Here is a 23,116-nt window from a genome sequence, read left to right on the forward strand (position 1 = left end):
CTTATTTCACTACAGCTTAAGAACCTGTTGCCAGTAGTGGATGTTCAGGTTGTTCTCAGTTTTTTAAATAACTATAAGCAATGCAGCAACAGTTGGCTTACACTGGAGTGTGGGCTCCATCCCAGCACACGCTTGGCCTTGCCCTTCTAGCTCACTGCTGTGGCCCCAGCATTGGGCACAGTGTCTGGCTCAGAATGGACCCACTGTGCATATTTTTTGAATAAATGGGTGGATATATTTGGGGAGCACTTGTGCAAGTTTATTTGTAGAACAAATTTCTCAGATGTAAAATTATGCTCTTTCCCCAGCCGTTCCTCACCTTGAAGTACCTTAAGCAGAATGCTCCCAAGCAGGAATCTTCCTTGGGTCAACAAGCTCAACTATCCAAAGCTACACATTTGCACCATGTCAAAATGCACTTTTGACTTAATCAACTTCATTTTTAGCTGCATTTCAATGATAATGTCTTTGCAACCAGAAGCAGCACATGAAGTTGATTTGCTGTATTTATCGTTAGAAAAGTTTTGCCTAACATTTCAGTGGTCAAAACAGAAAATATAAATAGCCTACAAATACATGAAAATGACACCCATTAGGTAATTATTCAAGTTATATTAAATTTTCACTACATGCCAGGTGCTATTGGAGGAAATAAGAATACAATAGTAACCAAAAATAAGCAGATAGGGTCCTCACATTCCACCTCACAAGTAAACAAAGAAATTCAAATTATAACTACTAAATAACTTTTTCTTTTACCTACACAACTGTCAATTGCTGAAAACTTCAACTCTGCAAAGTAGGTGTGAGATGAACACACACACACACACACATACACTCAGGGTGAGAATGGGGCGTGGCACTCATAAGTCATTTAAATTGATTTTTATTTTTGTATATTTTAAAACTCCAGTCCTTTATTTATCATGTTATCTAAAGCAATTTGGAAATGTGTACCAATAACCTTAAAAGCGTTTCCATCCTCTCACCTAGTAATTAATAATAATTTAATAATTTAATAATCATTGACTTAACTACAGATTAATGTAAAAGATATTTATTAAAGGAGTTTTAAAATGGCAAAACATTGAAAATAACCTAAATATCTGGCAGCAGGGAAATAATTGTGCTCTATCTCTATCTCTATCTCTATATATATATGGAAGGAAATTATCCAAAACATTGGCATGATTATGGATGAGAAAAAGCTATTTATGCTTTTCTTCATTTTTCAGATTTTCAAACTGCGTATGTGTAATTTTTATAACCGTAGAAGCATTTAAAATAGTTGCTGGGGGCATTGCACTTTCCATTACTTTGCGCCTTCAATTTATAATCTTTTATGAGAAATTTATTTCAGAAATTACTCACTTCCTGCTGCGCTTCCTTCTTTTGAATATATCCTTACCTATACACTGATCCTATTCTTTTCCTTTTTGTCAAGAAAATTCAAGAGCCAAATTTGAAACTTAAGCACCATATATCTAGGCTGAGTCTAATTTTGGCATTTTTATATTCTTCTTTTCTTATGACCTATTCTCTGTTTCTGTATTTCCAAATAGAGTTATATGCCCTCTCAAACTGGTGAGTAAAGACAGGAACGACGGTGAAGCCTTACTGGTTTCATCAGGAAGGACGCTTGAACAAAATCAACGGTCTAGCAGGGCTAAGGAGACACGACTGCAGAAGTTTCACCTGCCTTTAAAAAGGGAAACGTGGAACAATAGCAGAGAGAGCATTACATTGTTCTCCATCTGCACTTTAAATGGCCTCCAGCAGGCAGTCTCCTCTCCTTTAAAATCTCCCTTTTTTGGGGGTCAGTTACAGCCCTGACCTCAAGGATGAGTCCAGCAGCCTCTGTGTCAATCCTTCAGATTCTGCCTAAACATAATCTCTTTAATTTAGGCAACAATGAGTCCTGTAGTTTTAATGTCCAGGTCGTTGATTCTTACTCTGTCTCCTTCGGCCTTCCTGCAGGCCCTAGCGATGACCTATCTGCACACACCTCACCTCCTGTTTCTCCCCATTCCCTCCAAATAGTCCAAACCTACAGCAGCAGTCCCCTTCCCACCTCAGAACTCATTTTCACCTTGGAAATTGTGGTCCCTGAAAATTATGTCTGAGGTAATTGGATTTAAGAGTAAAGATTTTACCTTTCCTTAGAAAATTAGAAAAATTGGTTGAGGGATAAATCACCCCTTTCTGCTGTAGTTCGCAGGCTCCTTTGTGTCCTAGACCTTGACCTTGGCCCTCTCCTCCCCACTGCACCCCAAAGGGATCCATAAGTTGAGGCATTTATCTATCTTTCTGGAAAAAGTGGTATGCCAGAGCTGAAGGCAGGGATGAGGTTAACATCTGTATATCCTTGTCTTTTTGGAAAACACCATTATGGATATTCCAATTCCTGTTAGTTGATATGTCTAGTTGAGAAACTTGGGTGGTTTTATTTTCCGCCTTTGTAATGTTGAATTCTAAAATAGGTTTAGACCACACAGCCAGCCCTCAGCTGGCAAACAGGTTAAGGTCCAACATGTGACTTCATACACCAGTTTGAATTTTCCCACAAAAGCATTGTCTTACGTGGTATTTGCCCCTGGCTAGTCAGCTTAGAATGTGCCTGAAATACTACACATTTACGTAAAAATAGCACAAAACTGTGCTGGAAATGAGTAAACCAAGAAAGGAATGCATTTGAATAAGGCTTAAAAAAATATATATAGAAAGTTGATCTCTTCGAAGGAAGATTTACTTGGAAAAAAATGAATAGGTAACTGGAGACCCTTAAGGAAATTCCAGAGAGGTCTGAACATTAGGAGGTTATTGGCAAGGTTCTTTTATTCCTTATGATGTGCTTTTCATTTTGAATATTTAAAGAACCCCAGTCTTTCATTGTGCCTAGTTTTACCTTAAAATATAGCTATATCCTTACACTTACACTGGTCCAGTGTGGCTAGCTTGTGTATTATAATTGTTGTTAGTAGCATTTGCATCACCAGGGAAGCCAACAAAGAGAAACAGAACATAGGACTTCTAAAAGAAACTTTCCAAAGTTCAGTAGATATGAGGAACAGGCTGTGGAAAGGGCTCTGGTGAGGATGGAAAAAGACTTGATATGAGGTGAGGGCCAGTGGCTCTTGAGACAAGAAAGAAGCAGGGGGATGGCAAGGTTTGCCCACAGTTCTTCTGAGGGCACATACAGGAGGGGGAGAGAAACAGAACAGAGGCTGGGTACCAGCTGTCATGCTTGTAACTGATGTGATGCGTCACAGTGATGGGGCTCACAGAGGCAAGAGAACTTCACTTTTTAAAAATTGAACCTAAGTCAAGATGACCCATTTTGACTAATTGCAAAGAAGCTTCTTCCAGATGTTTTCAGCTGTTCTCTGCCCAGTGCAGTGATTTTTATTCAGTCAAATTGGAGTAGTAATATCTCTGTCTCGGTGTGTTTCACAAACACCATCTAGGCATTCTCTTCCTATTCTTTCACCTACCCCGTTATGCCCTGTACCATTGTTGGAGGAAAGGGGTTTTGTTTTCTCCATGGGCTTTGAATGTGAGAGAGACTGGGTTTGGGGTGTGAGCATATGGTGTGGGGTACATGGAGGGAATACTGCCTTCTAGTCTTAGGTGCATTTTGGCATGGGTTGATGTGAGAGAGACTGTTGTTGCTTATCAACATCAGGGTCCTCTGTAGAACTAGAACCCCCAATTTTCAGGTGGACACAGGTCCACTCAGAATAAAGACCACAGTTGCCACCCACTGCACCCGAGAAGCTTAAAACTTTTAGGTTGTTCTGCTTCACTTTCTCCAGCTAGATTTCTGACATGATGAGCCATCTTGGATGTACAGGTGAGGATAACAGCCTCCAGGATGGTAGTTGTCAGGTAGGTGCCTGGACTACTTCATGGGGCAGAACTACCATATCAACCCTGGACTGCTTGCTCACTGCAGGCTGTTTCATGAGAGAAATATTAATTTTGATGGTTTAAGTCATTATAAATTCGGGTTTTGTTATAGCAGTTCCACTTAGAACCAAACTAGCACTCAGTGGAAGGAGGGGAGAATAGTCAATGTAGTAGATGTTATATACACATAGAAACTTGATTGGGGCCAAAAAGGTGTTGAACGGTGGATGGATTTGGACTTGAAGAGGTTCCCAGAGGCAACAATACTGCCTCTGTTAGTGCTAAAGAAGTAGCTGAGGCTCTAAAATACATATTAAAGTATAGGATTTCCATGTAATATAATAACTGGAAATGCATTGCAGATAAAAACAATTGCTTATCACTGTAATTCAATAAATGACTTGATGCACCCCCCTGGAAGGAATGATTAAAAACCCATACTAATACTCTTTGGCTGACCTTAGGAACAACTTGAGGATTAACATCCCATGTTTGTGGAATTCAGATTTTAAGGAGAAAGGATTAATGAACATGTTTGCTGGCTGCTTAAAAGAATATAGCACAAAACAGAGAAATTCTTCAGTTAGGGAGAGAGAGCAAAATGTCTGTACTTTGCAAGTTCACAGACAGGCTTCAAAGTAAGCAGGCTGAACTCTTGGCCAAACACACAATAGACACAAAGGAAAGTAGCCCAATGAGATTTCTACCTCTCCAAGTCCACAGAAATTACAAAGTGACGTTTGGTAGGTATAGAAGATGTGTGGGAACAGAGGTTATCGGAATGTCATCATGCCTTTGGACTTCTACAGCAATTCTTGTTCCTTCTTGTACACACTTAGACTGTGTGTACATTGTAGAAAGTTAAATTCACCAGCCAAAGATGAAGCACACCCTTTGTCTGGAGTGTATGTATTATTTAATCAACTGAAATCATTAACGTCACCTACACCATGACTGATGGGAGGGTTTTGGCCAATACCTTAGGATGGAGTGGGGATGTGCCCAACACCCTCCCACTCAGTATGCATCTGGAAGCTCTCCCTTCTTTTCAGCCCAGAGAGAGGCTGTGTCTGGGGAGGGGTGGGGAGCTGTGTTGTCTGGGAAGCACGGGGATGCATATCAATCACTCTGTTTGGCGGGTAGCTCAGACACACTGCCCTTTTATCCCATCACTATGCAGCCCTTTCTCCTTCAGAAAGTAGAACTCTTTACAACATAGATGGTGTTCTATGTCACAGGAATAAATAATGTTTGTTAAGTTCTTAAGAATTTACAGTGTCCTCTAGGTCATTTGTTTTTACATTGCCAGGATCCACATTTAGATGACTAATCTTGGTCCTGGTGTTTGCACCTTCCAGCCCCCTCTGACTGACCAATCAGCAAATATGTAAGGCTTTTCTCTCCTGGATCCATGATGAAATAGGCCTAGGAATCTCCCAGCTGGAAACTGTCTAGCTCTTCATTGGTGATAGATTCTGATACTGCCACCATCCAAAGCATGAGGGACCTTGCTTGATCACACAAAGTTTTCTTCATGAATATTTCTCTGTACATACTCTCTCCCTACCGTGTTGGTTGTTTAAATTGGACTTTTAATGTAGCAAGTTCAGATTTAGGAGAAAACCCCTATTAAAGGCAGGTCCGTTAATAATGTGGTGTATTTGTTTTTATTCATTTCATTTTGCCTTAGCTTAACCCACTTATCAGACAACTATATATTGTTAAAATATTTCACTTTTCAGTTCTACCTGTGCATCAACTGACTTCACCAACCTACAGCTCTTGGTCCTGGAGGAAGTAAAATTCTTTTTATCCATTGTGACCAGGTGTCTCCCTTAGATTCAAGACAGGCTGTACCTCCAACAATCTCTTGATATCCCTCTGGCCTTCCATTTGTAGATCACAAACCACCGGATTTCTGGTGGACATTCTGAACTGCTGCTCTTTCTCTGTTGCTTCCAGGGATCTTGTAGCCCATCTACCTTGAATAACCCTTCATTTTTTATGGTCCCGCATGTTCTTAATAGCGTCCCTTTGACCCAGCATGCATTCTCCTCACTGAGTTTACACACCCATGTCTCATTCAACTATCTGCCTGGCCACACATGTGGGCAAACTATTAGTCAGCTTCTGCTTAATATCACTGTGAGCATTTCAGCTTCCAGTTTATATGGGGTTACTTCTCTGCATGGAAACTGATAAAAATTCATGTTCACTCCAGAGCCCCTCACACTCCCTCTGGCACTTTTCCTGCCCTTGTCTTCCACCTTGGTCCCTGCTCCACTCACCAGCCTTTGAGGAGACAACTACAATGCTTCCATTGCTCTGCTTCAGCATGGGCAAGGCAGCAGCGCTCAGGACCACATAACTGAGGAAGTTGACCTCCATGCTTCTGCGCACCAAGTGTATGTCGTCACTGAATAGAGTCAGAGACGTGTTGGTGATGTGGTTGAGAATGAGCATGTCTAGTCCCCCTGCAAGAGATGGCTGTGTTGAGAGAAACCATCCGGATCAATACCTTCCCCTTCTCCCTCCCCAAGACTCCCTGGTTTCCCCTGGAGCAGAGTTCAGAAGATGAGGGAGGAGAAGGGGCCTCACCCATGAGCTTTCCAGCTTTGGCAACAAATTGCTCTGCGAAGGTCATATTCTCCATGGTGCCAGCGATGTAGTGCGCTGAGGCCGCTCCGAGCTCCAGGCAGTGGGATACTACCTGCAGGGACGTAGGGGCAATGGGGTCAGTCTTAGCTGCAGACCTTTGCAGGAAATGTCTGAAGTAATGGTTTAAATGGCTGATAGCCCTGTTTCGATAAGAAATGGTGAGGGCGTGTGTGTGAGTTCAGCAACTCTGCACACACGCTGGTGTGTGTTGCTAAATGCAGTCTAACACAATCTCTGTCCTCTGAAATACTTTTTGGAAATATTTCAGGTAAGATGTAAGTGGATAAATCATTGCTGCTGGGATTTAGGCTATGATGTATGCTCACGAGTTTCTGGAAGCAGACGTTACTGAATGCATTATTGGTATGGATACTAGTTTCCATGTGAATAGCCATGAGTTTGTGAATGTTTGTAAATCCTTGAGTTTGTGAGTCCAAGCATATGAGAGGGCATGTGTCTGAGAGTCTGCGTGGCTACAATAATATGAATTCATGAGGAAGTACTGAAATTTTGGTATCTGAGCACACATCTATATATCCATGACTCCATGTGTAAATGTGTGTGAATAAGTGTGTCTATGAGCTCATGTAGTTCAAGAACTTTATGTCTATATATGAGTGCATGGGAATGAATACTTAATTGCATGTTTTTTATATTCCTATTAGCGCTTGAAGCTGTGTGTGTATGTGTGTGTGTGTACATGCATCTGTGGTGGATGTGCCAGCTTCTGTGCATTGGCATGTATATGTGAGTATATGTAATGATACATCTGGGCATGTGAGGGTACACTTGTCTGTGGGCACAGAGTCCTTACCTTCTTTAGAGTTTCTTTTGACCTCGCTGTCACCACCAGGTGGGCCCCCATCTTTGCCAGCTGATAAGCCATTGCTTCTCCAATCCCCTTGCTGGCCCCTGTGACAATCACTTTCTTTCCTTGGAGCATCTCTGGGAAACCCCAAAATGAAGTGAGCACAACACCCAACTTGGCAGTGACATTCCTCCTGCATGGATGGGGGCCACCTTATCTCAATGTCTAAAGATTATAAGGCCAGATCGATTTATCCCAAACTGCGTAAAGTCAATGAAGAAACAGTTCCAGTCTTTCAGCATGATCTGTAATCGGGGTTGGCTTAGTTGCTCAAAACCAAGCTTTCCTGCTCTTCTTCCTAAAAACCTCCATGGACAGAGAGTTCAGCTAAAACACTGGAGTTCCAGACATTTTTAGACTCATCCAATTTTGCTCAACTGAAATAAAATTCAAAAAACTCATCAAAACATGTGCTCACACAGAATCCAGGAATTTTCTTTTGCTTCTATTTAGTCATCAGCTCCAGAGCCCTTTCTTGCCTCCCCCTTATCAGCCTCTTCATGGAGTCGAATTATCTGGATGAGTTGTGAATTTTGGAAATACCCACATGTTTGTAGGGGATCTGAAATTGCTTTCCCTTAAGGGTGCCAAATAAAGCATGGACTATTTGGCAATCTTTTGGCTACATGATCACCCTTCCCCACCCTCCTATTACCCATAGCCTGTGACTGGAAGACACACAAATACAGTCCCACCTCAGAGTCCCTCTTGTTCATCAAGTCTGGGGACCAGAAAGTCCTATTGATTCTCAGAAACACTCCAGCTACCCACCACCCCTTTAAAAAAAATCTATTCCTCTAAAATTAGACACATTGGTGCTTACCTGGTCTGAATTCCTCATTTGCAGAATAGTAGTGGTAGGCCAGGAAGACCCCCAGAATGGGGAGGAGGTATTTTTTCATAAAAGCCATCAGACAGAGGACTGGTCTGAGGAGCCCTGTAGGACACACAGAGATAACCTACAGAGCTTTCCACAACCTCCTAGGCAGGCAGCAGCCTCTGAATTGTGACATCAGGGACGGGGGAGGCTGGAGGAGTCTCAGGCAGTGCTAGCCAATTTCCCTGTCAGAGCAGTGATTGGCTTTGGGTGGGGGCCCATTCATCCTGGCAGCTGCGTGGTGGATTTCATAATGGACAATGTTTACTCCATTTCATTGAGCAAGAAGAGACTTCCAGATGGCCAAGCTCATGACGGTACAGGACTGGATTCCTGAACATCCCTACGCAGAGCCCATCTTCTTCTTAACGTCTTTTACACCAGGAACCGACGGCCTTTCAAAAGTGGAATGTCAAAGGCAGAGAGAAAAATGTGCGCGGGGCTTCTGGGGAAATGTGAGTAATAGCAAAGAGGGCCAAATTCAAGCCAAATCTCGCTCTCAGCCCCACCTCCCTGTCGGAAGCAATTAAAAATAACAGCACAAAACAGAAAAATAAGCTTAAGAAAAAATGTGCACATCTTGGTTGGGAGGGGGAAGCAGACAAGCCCTATAAGCCCCACACTCAAGTTCAATGAATAAATATTGCAACATCAAAGGGGAAAGCAAGCCAGCCAGAAGTCCAATGGCGGGAAACACAGGACCAGTTCAAGACTCTCAAGCAAATAAAATGGAACGTACGCTCATTACTTTAACAGCAGAGAAGGAAGAAATAATGAATGCCAACAAAAGAAAAAACAACGCACTGAGCTATTAAACTGGGTCTTGTAAGTGTTATAGAAGAATAAGAAACACAGAGGATGTTAGGAAGAGAGGATCTGGGGCAGAATAAAAAAGAACTAGCACCGTTGAGGCAAAATTAGCCTGAAAAGCCCACATTCCAGCTAAAAACGAATCTAGTAACAATATAAGGATCAGGGGAGAGAAACCTCTAGCAATTTAGAATGTATCACAAAAATATAGAAAAAAACACCCATTATGTCTGTAACAAGAATTCATTAAGGAACAATCCTCTAAGAAAGAGTTTAAGTATATTAGTAAGTTTCTCAACTTAAAACCAACTAACTAACCAAGTCATAAAAATAACCCTATCACAGAGCAAATCCAGAATTCTGCAGGTTACCAACAGCTGAGAAAGCCATTTCAATGTGTTGATAAGAATGGCTACCTGTGCTTTGGAGGAGGAACATGGGTTGAGGGTGGTGGATGGGGGATTCACACAGGATTAAGAGACATCAAGTTATGACCCCACGTACGGTGTCTGGAAACACTCACTGAATTTTCACTTCAGAGTAAGGGAAAATAGACCCAGAGGAGATGAAATAATTTGTCAACAAAGGCTCACAGCTGTAAAGTTCACTTCCGGAAAACAATGGAGATTTGAGAATACTTGAGGGCTTGCTAGAGCTCAAGGTTCATGGAAGACAATAAAAAAAAAAAAATCCAAGTGGAATATCACATTACATATGATCAGAACTGTAAGATATGTATGTATAATTTTATAAAGGGTTTTATGCTACCAATATGTTACAAACTACACTCCATTTTCATCTCTAGGGAGAAGGAAACTTAAGTTTTATTTTCTTAATACTATACTATTAAGAGTAAAATTACAGAAAACAATGAAAAATTGCTTTAAAATATGATGATTCTGAAATGATAGAAGGATGGACAGTTGAGAGAAGTACATTGACAAGAAAGAATTTTAAAGTGCACTATGGAAAACATAAATTTAAAGAAAGAAAAAATAACCACAGGTAAGTAAACTGCAGGGTAACAGAACATAAAGTAAATGCATCAACTATTCCTGATTGTTGGCTAGATTAAAAATGAAATCCAACACCGTGCTGCCTCAAAAGATACAATTAACCAGAGACACATAGAAAAACACAGATCAATAATCAGATAACCTAATAGCTGTCATGCTAGAAAATAAGGATATAAAGAAAGCATCCAATAAAGTAATATTCATGGAATTAGAGGAAACAATTTTTAACCAAAAAATGCATCAATGAGAAATGAGACACTCAGTAATGGTAGGTGATACATTAAGTCTTAGCAGTTCTCAAAATTTTTGGTCTCAGGATCCCTTAACAGTCTTAAAAATTATCGAGGATCTCAATGAATTTTTGCATATAATAGATATAGGTTTCTATCTATTGATATTGATATTGCTGTATTAGAAATTAGGACTTTTTTGTTAACTCAGGAATACAAATACATAGATTTTGCTTTGTATTATCACACATCCTGTAGCCCCTGGAAAACTCATAAGAGGGAAAAAAGACAAATAATGTCTTACTAGATTATGAGAATAGTTTTGCCCTTTCACACCCTCAAGAGGGTCTGAGAGACCCATGGCACCATACTTTGACCACATTTTGTAAAAAACATAGATGTGTTGTATGACCATATTTACACGCCTGGTTCTCTCATTAGCTTGTAAACTCCCAGAGAACACAGACTATGTCTTTTCATCTTTGTCTCCATCTCCCCTGCCCAGCCTTGATCCAAAATAAGCATTCAGTGAACTTTTGCTTCTGAGGCGCTGCAGCATTGAGAAAATTACCATCTTTCTGGAGTCTGATTTAACCTGGAGAAATCACTGGGTTCGGCATTCTGCTTAGAACCTATCAACCCTACTCACTAACCCTTCTAGTGGTTGTCAACAAATTAAAAAATTAAAAAAGGCAAAAGAAATATGACTGTTTTACCTAGCATTTGTTTCCAGGCAAATCTTCCCCAGTCCAGTAAAGTTCCTTTTGCTGCCTTAGCAATGGAGCTGGCTGTTCCCTCTCCTCTTCCCACAGGCCCTCCTTTGTAAGGCATCGATCAGCTCCATTTTAGAGCACGCTCTCTGTGAAATACCTAAACACAACCTGCCAGGTTTAAAAAACCCACATAGAATGGGTTCCTCTCAGCTGGAGGAGCATGTCAGAGCCCAGCCAGGAATTCTCTGACTTGCTCATTATCACTTGAGTAAATTGGGGTGGAGGAAAAGCAGCAAGGGGAGAAGAGCCCAGGGACTGAATGGGTAAGGGACTTTGAGGGATGGGCCAGATCTGGGAGGACGAAGAGGACGTGGCAAAAATGGGAAGAGGAGCAGCCAAAGAGGAATTTCTATGCATGTGGCCAAAAATGTAGATTACGAATGGAGCATCCATCATTTAGGAGGCAGAAGCCGCAGCTACAATATACTTCAGGACTGTTCAGTGGCTGTGTTGGGAAAGTGGCCTCACTTGGAGAACTAATCCCAGCCGTGGAATTGTGGGCAGGCCTCAGAAGAAGAGGTGGGTGTGAACCCTCTCGGTTGCAAGTCTCCGTGGTTGAGACAGAAAAGGACTTTGGCATGATATTAGAGTATTAGCATGAATTTCTTCCTTTCCCTTCACGCCTCCTACCCCGTCCCCACCCACCCCAGCGCCTCGGGTCTGACTTTTTAGGAGCTTGTGAGGCTGTGACATGGCTGCCCAAAGCTGTTCCTTGCTATGGAAACAACCATCATTTTATATTATTTTATCTAATACCACGGACCCCTTCTCCCCACCTGCTTTCTTCTCCCGCCCCATATATCTAAGGAGGGGTGGGGAATTCTATTTGTCAATCCTCCCATGTGACCACACTCCTATTGGACAGATTTACTCATATATTCCAACTACTGCAACCTCAGATCTGGGAGAATGAACTAGAGATGGGATCAGCTGCCCTGTGTGGGCCGTCCTGTCCCTCACCTGTCATACAGAGTCTGTGGCAGAGGGACTGTCGGGGACGACTGCCTGGGAGAGCCACGGGCGTCTTGGGAATGAGCAAGTACCCGAAGGAGGCCCAGAGCTCGGCCTGAGCCCTGCCCTCGGTGGGGGTGGGCCAGAGGCCAATCTAAGCATGTTGTAGTTGTAGTGTTTCAGGGTTTCCCCCCTGCTTAGCAAAAGCCTCAGCTGGGTGGGTTTCTTAGGGCGCCGTGACTTCAGCATCAGAGGAAAGCCGCTTCCCTTGGATGGGTAGCAGGCAGGGCTGCCGGATTTAGCAAATGGCAATCTAGAACACCCTGTTAAATTTGAATTGCAGATGAACAACAACTACTTTTTTAGGATAGATATATAATCCTCCGTATTGCCTGGGATATGCTTATGCTAAAACATTATTCATTGTTTATCTGAAGCTCAAATTTAACTGGGTGTCCTGTGTTTTATCTGGCAATCTGGGATGTGGCACAGAGCTTTGGGAAACTATGCCTTAGGTGCGGGTAAAACACCCTTGACCACGGCTACTGACAGCAGAAGCGAGACCACCTCATCTATCTTCAGCATGATGGAACCCAGCAGCCTGGCCAGAGACAGCCCCCAAAAACAGCTCTGGGTAGCAAAGGAGGAAAAGGGGACATGCCACATGGTGGATAAGTGCAGATACCATCTACTAACATTTATTTAGTTCTTACTACGGGCCAGGTCCTACAAATGAAAAACCTGCAATGCTTGCTGAGCCCTAGAAGAAGATGGATGTGGAAATAAATGAAATGTTTTAACATGTCACCAGTGCTATGATGGAGATTTATGGTGAGGGCATAACGATGCAACCTGCCCATTCCGTGTGGGGGACGGGCAAGCGGAAAGGCTTCAGAGGTGGGGTTGACCTTGATCCAAATTAAAATGAGCAGGAATCCTCCAGGCAAATGTGGAAGGGTAAGAGAGAGCACCTGGGTTCCAGGAGTGTGTCAGGGAGATGGGATGGTTGGTTCGCAGAACATTCCATGCAGAGGGAGCCGTGTGAGAAAACAGGAGGTGTGACCGGTAACGGCACGTTTGGGAAACTGCAAACAATTCCATGTGGCAGGATCACTGAATTTTAAGGCGCAGGGCTACCTGGTGAGGAATAAGCCCGGAGAAGCAGCAGGGCTGGCTTTGGACCTCCATCTGCTGCTGGCCCTGTAGTTAGAGCCGCTCCTTGCCGTCAGGCAGCCTCTGACACTGTGGTCTCCTCATTTACCCCAGAACTCTGCTTGTTTGCCGGCCTCCCGTGTTGCCTTACTGCCTCCCGCAGAAGATGCTGGATCGCCTGGACTCCGCAGGCCCCTCAGTCCAGCCCCTCTCCCTCTGCCGACGCCTCACTCTCCCAGCAAGCCTCCCTGGGTGTGGCCTATGCCCCACAACTTTGATGGGCTCCCCCATGCCCAGCGAGATTTTTCTACCGTGTCTTACACTTCCTGGTTCTGTTTACATTTACCTGACTTCTCAGTAGCCCGGTGCCCTGGTCCTCGCCCCTGAGCATCTTCTTCCCTTGGATCCTGGCCATGTGCATTCTCTGGGCTTTCCTTCTGTTTCCCTCAGTGTTCCTTTTAGGCCCTCTTCCCTTTTGGATTTCCTGGGTGTTGGAGTTGGCCTTGATTCTGTCCTCACTCTTTCCTTCTCTCTCTCTCTCTGGTCCCTGAGTGATTTCCTTCACTCTCACGGCTCCAGTTACTATCTGCTTGTTGACAAGTCTTAAAAATCTCTTAGCTCCTGTGCCATGTTGTCTCCTAAGCATCAGGTGGCATAACCTCCTAAACACCTCAAAGTACAATTCACATACTAGAAAATTATGTTGTGATAAGTATACAATCCAGTGACTTTTAATAAATTTGCAAAGTTGGGAAACCATCACCACAATTCAATTTAAGAACGTTTCCATCACTCCAAAAGATTCTTCTTACCCATTTACAATTGCTCCCTGTTCCCACTCCCAGCTCCAGGCAACTAATAATCTACTTTCTGTCTTTGATATTCCATGAAATTCATGGAATCTCATGACAATGTGATCATTTGTGTTTGACTTCTTTGACTTTAGCATAACGTTTTTGAGGTTCACCCGTACCGTAGTGTGTATCAGTACTTTGTTCCTATTGCCAATGTATTCCATTGTGTGGCTATACCACATTTCATATATCCTTCAATCCTCAGACATTTAGAATTTTCCTCTTTCTGGACATTATGTACAGTGCTGCCATGAACACTGGTGAGACAGTCTTTGTGTAAATGTGGTTTTATTTCTCCTGAGCATATTCCCAGGAGTGGCATTGCTGGGTTGTATGGTAAATTTATATTTAACTTTTTAGGAAACTGCTAAACTATTTGCTAATGACTTTGTTATTTTTATTCACCATCTCCTTAGGATCTCTATTTCAAACAGTGACTTCACCATCCATCCGATTAATACTGAAGCACGTTGACAATCCTCTACTCCTGCCTCTCCATAACCCCACATTCCCTGGCTTATCAATTACTTCCTCAGTAGAACCATCTCTAGAAGCATCTAGAACCACCTTCCAATCTTCACCTTGGCTGTGCCTACCCTAACTCAGGCCACTGCTGTTTTCTGCTTCAGTTTCATCCTTACTCTTCTCTCTGCCTATTTTACCTTCTACAACCCATTAAAAAAAAAGTTTGATAGGCACAAAAGAATATATGAAATCATACAAAATTTATGAAGCATAATAAGGAAGTGAAAGCCTTATGAGTCTATCATGCAACTTAATCATTACCAGCACCTGGCCAGGACCAGCACTGTGGAAATGCCCTGTGGGCTCTACGCCACCCGATTCTCCTTCAGAGCTCCCTGTGTTCTTAGGATAAAGTCCAAACTCACTATTTTATTGTTATAAGTTCTTCATAAGTTTTGAAATCCTTTCCTAGTAACCCCTCACCATCCAACCACAATTCCTTCTTATCTTTTAGGTTCTAACCCTTCAAAGTCACCCTCCTGTTTTCTCTAGGGCCAGGTAAAGTGCTCCCTAAACTCTGGGTATTTCTCCTACCATAGTTCCCTTTACTTTGTATTCATAGTTGCTCATTTGTCTGTTTTTTCCAATACCCAGATTGGGAAGGGCACAGGCCTGGTCTATCTTGCTGGTGTATCCCCAGGATTAAGCATGGTGCTTCACACACAGTAGATGCTCAGCAAGCATTTTTGAAGTATTTAATGGAAGTAATTCCCATACATCCAGATAAAGATGTCTGGTAGGTATTTGCAGCTCAGGAGAAAGGTCTAAGCTAAAGATATAGATTTGGGAGAATTAAAGCGTGTAAGTTCAAGTCAAAATCATAGGAGTAGATGAGACCGCCAGGCGGAGGGTGAAGGGTACCTTCACACCAGAGGGGACTATCACACCAACGCCGGTGGGCCAGGCAGGAGAGGAGAGCCGGTGAAGGAGGGCAAGGGGGAGCAGCCAGCAGGAGGGCCTGAAGGAACACTGCACCTGGGCCACGCGGGTGTCCCACTGAGGTGGGAGAGGTCACAGCTTTGAAGCTTCCGAGAGGTCAAGGAGGACAAGTGACAAGAAGGCACTGGGTCTGGGGTGTGTGAGTCCTCAGGGACCCAAAGCCAGAACGCTGTGGATGGAAGAGAAAAGGCTCACGAGGAAAGAAAATGTTCAGTGTGAGCACAGGGGTGTTTTTGAGGAGCTGGAGAAGCATGCTGATCTGAAGGAGGGCCTGATTCTAGGACAGCAATGAGTTAAGCTTTCCTTCAAATGTTTTTGAGCATTTTCTCTGTGCCAGACACTGTGTTAGACTGAGCATGTTTTTCAGCTTGCAGGAAAGGTCCAACAGAGTCTCCGGGCAGGCATGATTCACGTAGCTCTGGAAAAGGAGGGTCCAGGAAGTCAAGTGAGCGTGGAAGGGAACCCTTGTCCTCTGCTTCCAAATTCAGTGAGCTTTATGGCCTAAGGAGTTTCCTGCTTCTGGTTTGGGAGGCAGATGGATGTGGCTTCCCCAATCATCCACATCTATTGGAGGGGGGAGGAAAGAACACGGAGGGAGGAAAACTCCTTCCTGTCCCTCTGTCCTTAGGCTTGTTCACAACACGGACCTCTCATTCTCATTTCAGCCTCATTCTGCCTCATTCTGTGAATATATGTATTCACACCTGTAAGGCAAGAAAGGCTCTCTCAGGTTTGTTGAACCGTCCATTTTCTGTCTGACGGGAGGTTTCATGAAGTTCAAGGGCTTGGCAATAGCTGGGGAAAATGACCTCCTAGGAACAGGAGCCGCGTCGCTTTGGGATGCTAAGAGTTTTAACAGGCTTCTGCCAGCAGAGGGAGCTCCAGGGTTGGGAGAGAAAGCTCAGACTGCAGGGGTTTAAAATGACAGACATGAGGACTGTATTTCCTGCAAAATTTTCAGCCCAAAGGGATTTATGGGTTGAATCCAGATAAAAGAAGATGGAAGAGGGAGGGAGGGAGAAAGATGGACTCATAATACGCTGACATATATAGAAAAACAGTCACATAAATCACATGTAAACCCCTTCTCCCCCTTCCCCTCTTTCCTTCACAATTTCTGCTCCAGTTCAGTGGTTCCTAAACCCTGTTGTGTAAGGGAATAATTTGGGGGAATTATGGGCAGATTCCAAGGCCCCATCAAGGCCCGTTGAAGAAGCACTATCAAGGGTGGGCCCAAGAATCTGTATTTTTACAAAGGTCCCCAGGCGATTCTGCACCACACCGTGGACAGACAGAAGGTGAATTAGGTAACATAATTATAGCTTGTTTGAAACTTAATTTAATGACTCCAGGCATCAGGTCGCTGACTGGTGCATGGAATGTAATCTGTGGGAGATTGCTGTTATGAATGAGTCATTTCATTCCTTCCTTTAAAATAAAATAATTTATATTTATTAATGTAATATAGGAGGGGGGATAAAAAGCCCCATGGCATCAAAAAGCTTATAGTAAATAAGAGGAGTGTGTGCCTCTCTCTTTCACATGCCCTAGTCCCATCTAGAGGCAACCCCGTTTTTTAAATCATTTTTTCTTTCTTCCCCTCAGGGAATCAACTCCCTGATTTTAAGCAATATGCTTTCACTGATATTTCTTATTTTGCAACTTTATAAGTTATTTATTGATTTCCTACTAAGGAATATTAGCACTTTGATCACAAAGATCACAGATACTCATTTGCTTCCTTCTAGAGTCCTATACCATTATGATCACAATTTTAATTAAATCAGTTAGTCAGTGTTCATAATGTGATGACTAATTGTTTATAGCTCAGTAATATAATGAACTGTGATTGCATTTCTTTTCTTCCCACGCTGGAGTTAATAATCACCTCATTTTTGTTTGCTTACTTAGTTGTTCATGTTGCCAAATCCTCCGACAAGAGTTCTAAAACTCAAGCAAATTGGTTAAATTAATTGGATAATCTATTTTTCTTTTCCCTGGAGACACCCCTCCTGCAGCCTCCAGTCCTCCTGTTCCAATCTGGACCAGGAGCTCAATTGGCTGTTGTCAGGAACATCCCTTTGCCATTTACCAGGGAACTCCAACATTTTCTTTCTTAGGTTGCTTCCTCACAAAAGGTAGGGGGATTTTTTTGAGATCCTGAATGCAGGAGTGATATTTCACTTTAAACATCTTGTGGGCATTAATCCATCAGACCCTGACCACATGCCCCACAGTGCGGCCACACTGCTTGCTTGTATTACATTATATTACCTTCTCCTTGGTTCATTGTCTGGTAAGGATTTCTAGATTGGAGGCTATGTTCTCTCCAAATCAGAAGACTCTCCTGTGTTGTTTTTCCATTTCTAGCCTCCTGTGTTGATGCTGAGAAGTCCAGTTGCTGTCTGGATTCCTGATCCTTGGTTTTTGGACTTTTTTTTTCCCTCCAGAGCTTTTAAGGTCCTTTTATTCCTGGGGTTCTAACGTTTCCAATAATGTACTTTGGGGAGAGTTTTTCTTTATTGTTGTTCACTGGGCAGGCGCTGGGTCCTTCCAACAAGGAAATTCAAGTCTTTCATTAGGGGAAGTTTTAGAGAAATTATCTTTTTGGTTAATGTCTTCCAGTCCATTTTCTCTGTGCTCTCTTTTTGGAATTCTTATTAGAAGGTGTCAGAGCTCCTGGACTGATCTGGTAAATTTCTTATCATTTGCCCTTTTTAAAATCTCTTTCCCTTTTTGTCCCACTTTCTGCAAGATTTTGTTAACTTTATCGTCCAGTGCTTCATTTTAATTTTTAAATTTCTAGTTGCATTTTTATTTTAAAAAGCTTTTCCTTGTTTTCTAGTACTTTTTAAAAAACAGTGATCTTTATTCATGGATGCCTCTATGCAGGGAGATAGAATTTCCTTTCCTTCTCTCTGGGGGGAGATCGATGTTGCCATGGCTGTCGTTACCGGTTTCCTCAGCTCTCTGCACTACTTATGTTGGGGTCTCCATCTTCAACGTCAGAGGCCTTCATTCCCTGCTTGGTGATCCTTGGAGTCCGTTCCTTGGCTGCTGGAAGCTTTGTATGTGAGAGCAGGGCTGGTCAATTGCTGGCCTCTGCTGTACAGTGATCCAGACGGTACTTGGCACTTTCGCTGGAAGACCCCCAAATGTCAGCGTCTGTTGTCTTTTTTTTCTTTGGTTGGCTATTTTCTACAAGGAGGAATCCTTAATTCTGTGCAGCATGTGGGCTGGGGTAGGGCGAATGGAGAGGGGTATCAGCTGGGCTGTCCTGGGAGCCAGGCCAAGACGAGCGCCTGGGGAATCTCATCTGTCAGGATGGAGTCTTTCTCTCATCCCTCTGCCCCCAGCTCCATGCCGAACCCCACCTTCTACTGTGCTTGGTGTCCCTAAATCTGGTGTCTCTTTGGCCAGTTGCTCCAGAGAGTGGACTTTCCTTCTTCCTTGGCCAGCAAGATAGGGGATTTGGAGTGACTCTCCTGTCTTTGCCCCCTACCTCTCCCTCTGTGTTCTGAGGCTCCCGGTGCCCTGACCCCTGGGACTCTCCTCGGCCCTGTGGCTTATTGTTGACTCCCCATCGTGGCCCCTGGGGTGTCACAGTCTCCAGTGTGCTCAGTCACCGATCACTTGTCCATACACATTCCATCTTCCAGAAGGGTGCTGCCCTCTCTCATCTGCTGTGGTTTCCATTCCTGCTCTCTTTGTCCTTGTGGTTTATAGCGTGCAAATTATTCTCCTTTGATCAGTAAGTTTTGTAGGGAAGCAGAAACAAGTGTTTGTCAACTGCTGCATTTAACTCTAGATAGCTCTTTTGGGTAACCTGGCAGACTTGCAATAAGGGAAGCATGTAGTAGTGACATCTCCTATTTCCCTCCAAGTTACCCAAGCATCAAGAGTGTGGAAATGAGACTTTTCATGAAATCATTTCAGTGGAAGAAAAGGAGGAGTAATATTTCATTTGTTCATTCATTCACTTTTTCCAAATGTTTATTGAGCACTAATATATGCCCAGATCCTGTGCTAGATGCCAGGAAAAGACAGGCCAGTATTTGGTATCTTCCTTCAAGGAGACTGGCTCGGGGCAGTGGGAAGGACTTCTGGGAAGAGGAGGCCCTGCAGCTAAGTTTTGGAAGATAAGTATGAATTGTGGAGATGAAGAAGTGGGGGAAGGTCATTCGGAGCAGAGGGAACTGCATATGTTTAGGCAAGGAATCTAGAAATAGCATGACATGTCAGAGGACCCTCAAGTAGATTGAAATGGCTGGAGCAAGCGCCTGCTTTGGGGAGCTGTCCAAGTAAGAGGGCAGCAGTCACTGTACTATAAATATCTGCCTTAGTCCAGAGCACGATCCTGGTCCTACTAAGCAGAGATGCAGAAATAATACCATCTCATCCCTTCTGTGAATCTGATCAAATTTGAAAAATGTTACTTATGAAATGAAGATACATAAAGAGATGAGATATGTAAAATGCTGGATCAATGGTAGGAATTTAAAATATTCTGGTTCTCTCAGGACAAACCTGCCTTTATTCCTTCTTCTATTCTCTCTAGGCCTCTAACAGTTATCAACCAGATTTTCAAGAAGCTTAACTATTAGGAAAATCTTTTCCTTCTTTCCATTTCTGCCAGGCAAGGATTATTTGAGCATCTTTCAACTGAATATTTTATTAATCAGCAACTGCAATGATTATGAGTCCTTGGGTATCTGAGGTGCCTTCCTGTAAAGTTCCAGTCTCCCCTCCACCGCTGACATATATCTGACCTTGGGCAAGGAAGGCCCTTCCCCTGTCTTGGCTTCAATTCCCTCACCTGGCAAACTAGAGGAGTTAAATTAGATTACCTTTATGATTTGTTTCAGATCAGAAAATGGATGTAAGGAGCTTTTAGCTGTACTGAAATTAGTATAAAGAGAGAGCTAGGATTTTTGGATATTATTTTCGTATCATACCAACGAGAGAAAGGCATTTCCTCTCAAATCCTAGCAAGCAGGCAGAAGTGAGTTTCTTTCCTCTCTCCTTACCTCACCCACCCTCCATTCAGCTTCCGACTTTGCTTTACTCACACAGACCCCCAAAGAGATATACTGGCACTAAAAAAAATCCACTTCAGCGTGTCCCTCTGAATTGTTAAGCTCTGTTGGGAAAGTTGGGAGAGCAGGATTCTCAACAGCCAACTGTTGTACAAACACACCATCATTGTCTATGAACACTTTCCAAAGCATGAGTCTAGCTGTTTTAATCCCTCCAGGTAACTGGGTCAGTGAACTGCAACCTTGTGGATGATGCTATTCATTGATGGCAAGTGAGGGTTTGGGTGAGTGGTGAGGGTGGGGAATGGTATTTCCTGTTTCTGTCAGGGTTTCTCCAACTGACCTGAAAGACGCGCCTTTGAATTAACCCTGAACAGGCATTTGAAGGCTCAGGAAGGTCAGTGTCCTGAGCAGCCTGACTAGACTAGGATTACAAAATAGGTGAGCAACACATGAAGAATTTTGGTTGACAACTTTAGGCCTTCTTGGCCCATTGAACAAGACTCCTTGGGATAAAATGAGCCTTCCGCAAAGACCCAGGTCTGGATATTAACGATTTTAAATTAGCTGATGGCTCGATGCATAACGCAGACACCAGCATTCTTAGCAATTCCCAAGATAGAGCCTAGTGTTTGCGCTGTGTCATAGGTTTAAAGCTGACTTGGAAAAATGCTTACAACCTGCAATCTTCGTATGATTTCAAAAGAACATGCAGACATTTTAAAAACTATTTTTGCAACGTTTTTGTCCCAACTTAACTTTCTGTCCCAAAACGATCAGAATGCGCTCTCAGTGCCAGTAACAGATGTCTGGTTCCATCTGCATCTTATCATATCTTCCCTCCTACACATTTCAAAGCTCATTGGACCTTTGTTTTGTTTTGGGTTTTTTTTTTTTTTTTGGCCAGCATTTGATGCCGAAATCTCTCTTCAGCCCAGCCCTACGGTTCATTCCAATAGATGCATTATTTCAATAGTGGGTTTTTGAGGATCTACTATGTATGAGGCCCTGATGCACATGGCAGTGCTATTATATATAATGTGATTGTAAAAAGTCTTACCTTGAGGTTTCAACCAAATCTGACTTCTTTTTATTGATCTCCTTTTTCCTTTTGCTGCTTCTCCCTCTCCCTCCTCCTCCGCCTTCCCTTCTGTTTCATCTCTCTCTTCCCCTGCAGTTTCCCACTCTTTGGGGAGGGGCAGGATTTCCTGCTCAGAAGTTGGTTGGCTTCTGGGAGGAGTCAGAGGATCTGATTCGGGACTGGAACCAGCTGGTCTGCCACCTGATGCAGGGAGGTGAAACCCAGGGGAAGGTTGAAGACCTTTGTCCTTGGACTGAGCTGGCAGCCAGCAGGTGCCCAGAGAGGGGCAGCAAAGGGAAGCCAGAGGGGGCCAGTCCTGAGCTGGGAGCACCAGGGTTCCCCAAAGCACAGGACCCCCCCAGGGTGGGGGTCACTGGAAGTGGCCCTGATCGCCCTGGAGAGTCCTCCGTCGCTATTGTCAGCTCTAACATGCCAGAGGCACCCCAGGCTGAACCCCTGCACTAAGCAGTGCTGCCTTTCAGATTTCTGCCTTTGTCTTAAAGCAAAGGACTGAAACCAGAACTGGGTTTGGGAGATTTTCATTCCCCACCAGGAGAGACTCTGGTGATCCAGTGTGTTCTGTGAGGCTTGTGCGTCTGCATATTTCTCAATTATAAACTCCTTATAATATTTCTCAAATTATAAAATCGCTGGTGTGTGACATCTAGACCGCTATGGCGATCACATCAACAGGTGCCCAGAGTGGACCGTAAAGGAGGGACAGGAGCTTGCAACGGGATCCAGGTCGGGTAGGGGCTCCAGAGGTAGGGACAAGAATCCCAGCCTAATTCACATCAACTAATGACAAGGGGATCAAAAATCAGTCAGAGGTTTTTGTCCTTTTAGACAACGGTATGGTTAACTGTGCCAACGGAAATTCACTTTCTTTATCCATTTACTTATTTGCTGCTCAACAAAAATGCAGTGAACTCCTGCCATACCCTGGGCACTGGGCTAGCAACTGGGGATTGAGGGTTAGCCGAAGCAGACATAGCTCGCCCTGACGGACAATGTAGTGCACACGGTTGCACACCAGTGCCTCTGAGACTGGCGTACATACATTTAGAGGAAGGACAGGAATCGCTGGCTACTAACGTCTCCCATGGAGCATCAGTGACCTTTCTGCTTGTGATATCTACAAGGGTCCTTAACTACAGGCTGCCGATTCTTTGATGATAGGAGACTTTTTAGTCTTGTTTTATTTTCAGGAACCAGTTGCTTTAGTGTGAGAATTGTTAAGTTCTAGTCATTTCTAGCTTATTTATTTACTTGCTGAAGCTCTCTGAAAATGTTCAGCCACTTAGTGAATATTTTCTGAACAGCTAGTTTTGGATTTCAATCAATTTTTTTTTCTCATTAGACTCCCTACTTCATATTTGAGACCATTAAATGAAAAAAAGAAAAAAAGGAAAGAAAAAGACAACTCTCCTTTACAGAAGC

General features: G+C 43.3%; 1 protein-coding gene across 2 annotated transcripts in view; it reads right to left on the bottom strand.

Annotated features, from left to right (window-relative positions):
* The window catches only part of HSD11B1 (hydroxysteroid 11-beta dehydrogenase 1), a 38,081-nt gene extending 16,299 nt beyond the window's left edge, over nt 1-21,782 (bottom strand). Inside the window, exons 1-5 of one of the 2 annotated variants that reach the window (XM_036912430.2) lie at nt 21,656-21,782; nt 8,256-8,369; nt 7,379-7,509; nt 6,505-6,616; nt 6,195-6,380 (exon numbers count right to left, since the gene is read on the bottom strand). In XM_036912430.2, the coding sequence (XP_036768325.2) occupies nt 6,195-6,380; nt 6,505-6,616; nt 7,379-7,509; nt 8,256-8,343 (517 nt within the window). In that variant the 5' untranslated portion in view covers nt 8,344-8,369; nt 21,656-21,782. Of the gene's footprint in view, nt 1-6,194; nt 6,381-6,504; nt 6,617-7,378; nt 7,510-8,255; nt 8,467-21,655 lie in introns of those variants that run through there. The other variant, XM_036912431.2, reaches the window with a different exon arrangement.
* Between the last annotated feature and the right edge of the window lie 1,334 nt (nt 21,783-23,116).

Source organism: Manis pentadactyla, chromosome 9 (assembly GCF_030020395.1).
Source record: "Manis pentadactyla isolate mManPen7 chromosome 9, mManPen7.hap1, whole genome shotgun sequence".
Classification (NCBI taxonomy): Eukaryota; Metazoa; Chordata; class Mammalia; order Pholidota; family Manidae; genus Manis; species Manis pentadactyla.